Source organism: Zootoca vivipara, chromosome 8 (assembly GCF_965207765.1).
Source record: "Zootoca vivipara chromosome 8, rZooViv2.hap1.1, whole genome shotgun sequence".
NCBI classification, from domain to species: Eukaryota; Metazoa; Chordata; class Lepidosauria; order Squamata; family Lacertidae; genus Zootoca; species Zootoca vivipara.
Window position 1 is genome coordinate 62,338,864 of NC_142591.1, and position 8,767 is coordinate 62,347,630.

The 8,767-nt window shown below is 44.8% G+C and overlaps 1 protein-coding gene across 1 annotated transcript; it reads left to right on the forward strand.

The window, feature by feature from the left end:
• Window positions 1–203: 203 nt before the first annotated feature.
• On the forward strand, window positions 204–8,668 carry OTUD6B (OTU deubiquitinase 6B). Its single transcript, XM_035125386.3, has 7 exons — window positions 204–382; window positions 4,073–4,227; window positions 4,964–5,056; window positions 5,781–6,093; window positions 7,038–7,099; window positions 7,865–7,971; window positions 8,350–8,668. Exons 1-7 carry the CDS (start codon window positions 262–264, stop codon window positions 8,432–8,434), a joined length of 936 nt encoding a protein of 311 aa, XP_034981277.1. The 5' UTR covers window positions 204–261; the 3' UTR covers window positions 8,435–8,668.
• The last annotated feature ends 99 nt before the right edge of the window (window positions 8,669–8,767 follow it).

The window sequence follows — 8,767 nt, forward strand, 5'->3', positions numbered from 1 at the left end:
AGCTGTAGGCGGAAGTCCTGAGAAAGTCAGCGCAGCGATCGCTCTTCACTTTTCCTAGCTCCACAGTCACGCGGCTGCGCAGTCCTCCATCGCCAGGAGTCTATGGTCACTCGCCGGCCTCGCGGCGATGGAGCCGGGGGCGCGTGCGCCGAGTCCCTTCCTCTCCTTTCCCAACGCCTGGGGGGCGGGGCCTCGTGGCAAGCGGGGCGGGGCCAGCCGTGGCCGAGAGCCGCCCTGGCGAAGGAGTCAAGGCGGGCCGCCATGGACGGGCCCGGGGAAGGAGAAGAGCCGGCCGCTGCGGAAGGAGCGACGGAGGCGGCGGGGGGCGGCGCCCTGGAGCTGCTTGCTCGGCAGCAGCGCAAGGAGAAGCGCGAGCTACAAGGTGAGGGCGGCACGAGGGGAGGGAGCCGGCTGGGGCAGAGAGACCGAGGGAAGAGCAGGGAAGGCAGGCAGGCGCTGGTGCTGCTGAGGGAGGGAGGGAGGGAGGGAGGGAGGGAGGGAGGGAGGGACCCCAATGAAAGGCTGGGGGGGAGCCGGGTTGCTAGGGAGCCAGGAAACGAGGGTTTGTGGGTGGGCGGATTTCACTCAACGGGCTGGATATGCAGCGCCTACACTTTGGAACTCCCCGCCTATTGATACCGGGCAGGCGCCTTCTCAGTACTCTTTTCGGCGCCTGCTGAAAAATTCCTTGGAGGTTTCTAAGCAGAGGTTGGATGGCCATCTGTAATGCACGATGCAGTTGAGATGCCTGCATTGCAGGAGGTTAGACTAGATCAGGCTTCCTCAAGCTCCGCCCTCCAGCTATTTTGGGATTACAACTCCCATGATCCATAGCTAACAGGACCAGTGGTCAGGGATGATGGGAATTGTAGTCCCAAAACATCTGGAGGGCCGAGTTTGGGGGTGCCTGGACTAGATCAGTGGTTCCCAACCTTTTTTGACTATGCCCCACTGAAGCATCTCTAAAATCCTGATGACGCCCCCCCCCGTGACATATAATTCTTATTATTTTTTAAAAAAATCCTTCCAGTAGCACCTTAGAGACCAACTAAGTTTGTTATAGGTGTGAGCTTTTGTATGCATGCACACTTCTTCAGATACGAAAACTCATACCTATGACAAACTTAGTTGGTCTCTAAGGTGCTACTGGAAGGATTTTTCTACAGTATTTTGTTTTGACTGCGTCAGACCAACACGGTTACCTACCTGTAACTCTTATTATTCAAAAAGTGAACTCCTCTTCACGTGGAGGAAGCCTAAAAGGCCATTCACTGTTAATAACTCATTCTAAAATTGACCCCCTTAAAAATAAAATTGTCCCCTTGTGGGGTGTGTGGGGACTAGATCATCCCTGGGGTGCATCCAACTCTATGATTCTGTTATTTTTGTTGGGACAAGCCCACCTGGAAGTTGCATGAACCTTAATCTGCTTTCTGCTTTAAGTTTTGCACATTGCAATTTCATTGATTTGTCTCCTTGTAAACCGCTTTGTGGGTTTTTAAACATTACAATCAAGCAGTACAGTATATAAATTTTATGAAATGAATGAATAGAAGTAGGAGCCAGGCTCGTGGCACCTTCATGACCTAACAGGGTCAGTGTATCTGGCAAAGTAAATGTATGCAGCTGCCCCATATAACATGGGTTCTCTGGTTCACTCCTAGAACAAATGCACAAGGCTGGTTTTGACCCTGGGAGGGGGGAAGCTTTGGGTAAGATGCCTTCCTTGGAGCTGATGGCTCACCTAGAAGGAAAGGCAGAAGCAAGGGCTAGATCTTGCCCCACCTCCTCACTCTTGCCACTGCTCATGTGGTGAGCGCCGCCAGTCAGGAGTTGCTGAGGGCCAAGTAGGGTTGCTAGCTGACCCCCTGCAAGGATGTGGGCCTCTGCAGGTGCCCAGTGATGCTGGCTTTCTGATAATGGGGCCCTGCAAATATGACACCTTAAATATAAAACGGAAAAAAGACATGAGATGTGTTATAGCACGTGGGCTTTTGTAGGTTAGATTCTGCTTCATAGGATGAAGTGGGCTCTTGTTCATGAACTTTAATGTGCTAGAAGAGAAGTATGTTCCATCTTTTAAGGAGGCACAAGCCTCTTGCAGCACAATCCTATTCGTGTCTCCTAAGAAATAAGTCCAGTTCGGTTCAGTGGGAGTCCTCACACCTGGGGTAAGTGTTCTATAGCTATGTGATTTCTGAACCTGGTGTCGCCCTGTTTTTATTGGACTCCAACTCCCAGCCTGTATGACCAGGGGACAAGAGATTGTTGCCATCCGTCTGTCTCGAGAGACAATGGAGTGCGCCTCCAGGGGTGAAGCCAAACCGCTGTGTTACCAGCACCGAAGTGACCTCTATGGAGCGCAAGCCTGGGCAGTGTGTATGGAAAGCTGGATTTGTTATTGGGGAGTGGGACAAATTCAGCTGCTACTGAAGATGTGATATTTGCAAAATCATATTGCAAATCTTGGCATGGCAGTGGGTATGGAATCTGGAGCAAGTCCAGCTTGCAGCACAGGAGACAGGCTGACGCTGACCCTATTACTGGATCACATGCTGCCTGTTGACATTGCACCACAATCCACAAGATGGGGTGCCAGTTTCCAAAGCCCACAAACAGTTTTTTGCTGTGGAGCCTCGATTAGCATTCATGACGCATTAGCAATTCCACAGATGTGTTCAGAGCACTTTCTGCAGCGGACCTCAAAGGTGGGGGAGCTGCAGCAGTGCTGGTGTTGCTGAGGTTAATGTGAGAAGCCTAAAACCAGGCTGGAAGGAGTCCAGGCTGTGGCTTCTTATCTCATCCTGCATTGTCACAGCTCTCTTACTTAGCTTTGTGGTACCGGAAGGAGCATTGTGCATTGTAGGTTTTGTTATGTTTGCTAGGGCTAGTAGTAATCTTGAACATTCTTTGCTACAGGGATAGAGAAACTGTGGCCATCAAGGTGGAGGTGAACTGCACCTTTCCATCAGCCCCAGCCAGCCAGCATGACCAGTACTGTAGTCCAGACACACCTGGAGGGCGACAGATTCCCCATCACTGTTTTACTTCACTGGGTAGTCTGAGCACATCATCCAGATTAAACACACACACACACACACACACACACACACACACACACAGTCATACCTTGCTTGAGGAACGGAATCCGTTCCAGAAGTCCGTTCGACTTCTGAAAACGTTTGAAAACCATGGCACGGCTTTCCAGTTAGCTGCAGGAGTTTCCTGCACTCAATTGGAAGCCGTGTCGGACGTTTGGGTTCCAAAGAACATTCACAAACTGGAACACTTCCGGGTTTGCGGTGATCGGGGGCCAAAACGTTCGAGTTGCAAGGCGTTTGTCAACCAACCAAGGTACATGTTTCAGTTGTACATGTTTCAGAGCATAGAACTCAACATGTGCATTTGTGAACTTTGAGAAAATTTTTTTTTGTAAAAAAGCAACTAATAAATAATATTAAGCAAGGCCAGATTTTATTTAGTTTGTTTTTTTTTAAAAAAAAATCGGACTGTCTTTGCATAGTTCCGAACAGCTCGTTGGATTCCATTCCAGCATTCCAGAATGGTTTCACCTTTTGAATGTGTTCGAAAGACAGTGGTTTTGTTCCCTATTATGTTTAAGGTTCATGCACAATAAAAATTGTACTTAATAGTAATGTGACTGAGGCAGGTTCCCCCCCCCCCCGAAACAGATACTACTTTCTGCAATATGGGTTTACATTGCGTTCACATTAGGCAGGCATATACATTGAAAGATGTTAAGTGCATCTTTTTCTGTTCAAGTGCAAGGACTTCTAGCTGTGCAGCAGAACTTCTCTTGTGCGCCATTAAATTTGTTCTGCGGGTTCTCCCAGCTCTCTGGAGCAGATTTGGGAGGGTGTCAGGCACACACAGGGAGATAAGAGGGAGTTCTGCTGCACACATGGAACGAGTGCTTTGGATACGGCCTATTATGTCACACCTGCAGTGTAGTAATGTTAAAATTAATGATGGCCAGCTTTCCAATTATGAACAGTGACATGCATAATTGCTAGGCACTCACCAGTTGTCTCACTGATTTGTGCTTCTGCAGCCAAAATCCAAGGAATGAAAAATGCCGTTCCAAAGAATGACAAAAAGAGAAGAAAACAGCTGTCTGATGAGGTTGCCAAACTGGAGGCCGAGCTGGAACAGAAACACAAGGGGGAGCTAAAGAAGCTAGAGGAGACACTAACTGAACAGAATAAAGTACGTATTGAGGGGCACTCCATTTTCAAAGCTCTGTTGGTATAATATCCACTGAAACTGCGTCTGAACGTTGCTTATTTCTAACTTGCTAAGGAATTGGGTTTCAATGCTGTGACACCATTTTTGTTTTTTATTTTGGCCATGATAAATCTTATTTCTCCTTAAATGCACAGTGAGCGAATGATCACTAAAAACATGAGATTCTTGGAAGCTGCACTGTATAAAAGTAGATGAGTTGGGTTACTTCTGTGAATCACAATCATATGCTTGAGCTTACCAAGGGTAGCAGCAACAAACAGACAACACGGTGATGTTTGCGAAACAATGAAAAGGTAAACAACTGTGAGGTGCAAATATTAAATGTATAAACAACCTTCACATATACAAGGAGATTCAAAAATGTATACAAAATCTCATGCTCGAAGTCTTGAAAGTCCAGTATAAAGTGCAACAATCAAGTCCGATAATAAAGTGCTATTATGATCATGCGTTCTTATCTCTTCCCATACGATCTTACCTCATCCGACGGGCGGCCAGCTTCTTCCCCGTTTCACAGGAATGGTTTCCTCAGGGGACGGACTCTTTCAAAGGTTCATGTGTAAAGGCTTAACAAGACTACCGAAGCTCACAATGAGAATAGTAGTCTTGTTAACGGTAGTTACCCTGAAAATTAGAGGGTGGGAAGTTCAAGAAACTAGTCGCTGCACATTTTACATAATTCTCATTTGTCATTTAGGAAGATGCTGCAGTTATAAATATTGCAAGACTGGAGCTTGAGGACATGGAACAGATTCAGCCTCCTAGAATAACAAAAGCACAGAAGAGGCGGGTAAGGTGCTTACCAATGTGAATATTGTCTCGATTAGTCAGTGAGCAACATGCAGACCCAGGTGCAAGACCCAGCTGCTTCCGTGAGAGATCTGGTGTCCCCAGGGGTCTCTGGGACCTGGTTTCAGCCCCGTGGCCCAGACAGAAGCAGTCGCCAGCGCAGATCAGGTAGAGAGGGGTTAGAGACCCCTTCATCTCATTGCATATTATCCTGTTAAGGCTCTTCAGGTCCTTCAAGCCTCTTTCATGTATACCCACAATTGGCTACAGCTAACTGACCCCATCTTTGGAACTGGATTCCAAGAGCTGCTCATGGTGACCTTTCTGAAAGGCAAATGGTGTAACTGAAATTTCTGAATAAGTTTCAGTACTCCCCTTAACTTGTGCAACTTTATTGCTTTGCTTTTTGCACCATTCTGTTAGTAGAACTGAGCTGTGAATCACGAGCCACTGAGACCCATTTTAATAAGCATATATAGATAAATAGGAACCGCTACAGCGGGAAGGTAAACGGTGTTTCCGTGTGCTGCTCTGGTTCGCCAGAAGTGGCTTTGACCTGGAAGCTGTACTACTCCCTCGGCCAATAATGCGAGATGAGCGCTCAACCCCAGAGTCAGTCACGACTAGACCTAATGGTCAGGGGTCCCTTTACCTTTACCTTAATATTAGTTCATTATATGGACAAATGTGATGTCGCAGCGCATTTTTCTGTTTTCAAACCACAGGATAAAAAAGCAGCCATGGAAAAAGAAAGAGAAGAAAGAATCGCAGAAGCAGAGATAGAAAATTTAACAGGAGCTAGGCATCTTGAAAGTCAAAAACTTGCACATAGTTTAGCCACGAGGCAATTAGAAATTAAGCAAATCCCATCTGATGGCCACTGCATGTACAGAGCTATTGAAGATCAACTCAAGGAGCAACAAAACTCCTGGACTGTTGCAACGCTTAGAAGTCAAACGGCAGAGTACATGAAAAGTCATGTGGATGACTTCCTACCATTTCTAACTAACCCAAATACAGGAGATCTGTACAGTCATGGTAAGTAAACTGCTTCTGCCACTGTGCATATTTCTGTTGTGAGTAGTGTTACAGAGAAAATTGGTACCAAGTCTGTTTACCAGGTATCAGTGGCACAGATGTGTTAATTAAACTGTAAGGACCCCAACAGCTGCAACCCAATCTTACTTATGCTGCTCAGAAGTTAGTCTTTCTGTGTTTATTTCATGTTTCCTTTAGGTAAATATGTACTGGACAGCAAATGTGTGTGTGTGTGGAATAGACCAATTGCAATAAGATGTAAAGGCATTACTTATTATTACCTATGGCAGGAGTGGGGAACTTTTCGCCCTCCAGATATTGCTGAACTACAGCTCCCAACAGCCCCAACAAGCATCACCAATGGCCAGGGATGATGGGGGTTGAAGTTCAGCAACATCTGGAGGGCCAAAGGGTCCCACACCTGACTTGTGGCTCTAAGCACATCAGAGGGGCTGAGACTTTAAGAATATGTTAATGACTGTGGCCTAAATCCAATACAGGGTTAAGCTTGATTAAGCCCACTGAAACCAGTCGACTTAAGCATGCTTAAAACTCTGCATTAGATTAAAGCTTTGTTTGTTAAAGCTTTCCCCCACTAAACTGTCTCTCTGTAACCAAGGGAAACATCCCAAAGCAGAACCTCTGTGCAATCTAGGAGAAGCACAAACTATTACAGTAAACATGTTAATGGCAAATCTGACCATACCTTTTATAATATTTATTGACTTTGTCATTTCACAGAACACTGCTTGATCTGTTGCTCGTCTCTTTTCTTTTATCCAACGGCTACATCTTTGCCTTCAGCCCATTTCCTCTTTGCCTTGTGTATTACTATGCAAAGTTCTGTTCTTCTGCATACTTTAATTGCCAATGTAAGCTTTCCTTTTTGGGCTTGCTCTGTTTTCCAACATTCAAATTAAAAATGGTGCACTTTCCCCTTCCAGAGGAATTTGAAAAATACTGCCATGATATAGCAAACACAGCTGCCTGGGGTGGCCAGTTGGAAGTAAGTATCGTGCCCTGCTCTTTCCTAATATCTGAAATGCCAATGTTTGTTCATTTTAAGTCTTTAGAATATTCCCAAATCTTCAAGAGAGGCTGGGAAACCTGTGACCCTTCCATCGTTTCTTTCCACTCCGGTCAGTCCTAGCCAGCATGGCCAGCGGTCAGGAAAGATGGGAGTCCAGTAACAGATTTTCTCACAATAAAGAAATTGCTTCAGGTTTAGGCAATTCTTACTGCAGAGATAATCAAGAGCATTTCTGTTCTGTTTATATCAGGCACCCCCAAACTTCGGCCCTCCAGATGTTTTGGACTACAATTCCCATCAACCCTGATAGCTGGTCCTGATAGCTAGGGATCATGGGAGTTGTAGGCCAAAACATCTGGAGGGCCGCAGTTTGGGGATGCCTGGTTTATATGGTAGAAGAACAGTTCTAGTTTGAAAAAGGTTTACTGGCATCATCTGGGCCCATACATACCACATGCTATGCTGATTGTCTAACATACTGAGACTGCTGTCATGTCAATATGAATTTGTAACCTAATTTTATTAATAAAAAAGGGAAAATCATATTTGCAGTGATGACTTTTTAATAAATGTCTAAAACAATACAGGTTTTGGAGCATAATTATGTTGTTCAAAGAACTGATTAGAACACTTACTTTTAAAAAATGCTTAAATTTTGTTGTAAACCGCTTAATGCTGTGTGCTGCAAAGATAACTACAAATCTCATACATTTTTTTAAAAAATGTAATTGTGCCTTGCAGCTAAGGGCTCTATCGCACATCTTGCAAACGCCGATTGAAGTTGTACAAATGGATTCGCCACCTATAGTTGTCGGTGAGGAATACAGGAGAAAACCACTAATACTTGTGTAAGTAGATACTTTAAACACTGGGGCTCAAAGGAGTTCTGGGTTTGAAGAAGTATACAAGTGACTGAAAACATGGGTTGAATTATGTATTTAAGGGTCCCTTGGAGTAAGACCATTGAATTCAGTGTGACATATTATGGGTAAGCAGTCATAGTAGCATCAGGGGGAAGGGTCTGGAGCAGATTTCAGAGCGGGGAGCAGGGAGGGAGAGACGACAGCTGAAAATGGTTTTCTTCTCTGTTCTACTATTGGAAGGCTTACCATCAGCTGAGCAACACCACTGGAAATAAAACCATTGGATGCATCTGTGTGCATGCGTTCTATTCGTTTGGAAGACATCTTTGTAATTGCTATAACACCTGTTGTTTTTGCTTCTAGGTATATGAGACATGCGTATGGATTAGGAGAACATTATAATTCTGTAAAACCTCTAATGGACACACCTACAGAAAATGAAAGCTAGTACAGGATTCGTCAGAAGATATGATGAGTGCATCTTTGCACTTTACGCTGCTTATCTCTGGATAGGTTTTTAAATTCTGCTCGAGTTTTTTTTACAAGACCGTGAGGGTTTGGGGATATATATCAGATTTGTTGTATGAACGGTTAATTCTAATTTAAATCATGTTTTAAACAAAATATTCCCCAAGGTGTTTGTAATGTAACTAATAAATTGTGTATTACAGATTTTCCCCCACTTGCATTCAATCCTCTCCTTTAGTAGCAAAAACAATGGTTTATGTACCATGGCTATACTTCAACTATTATAAATAGCAGTCATTCAATAATTGCAACT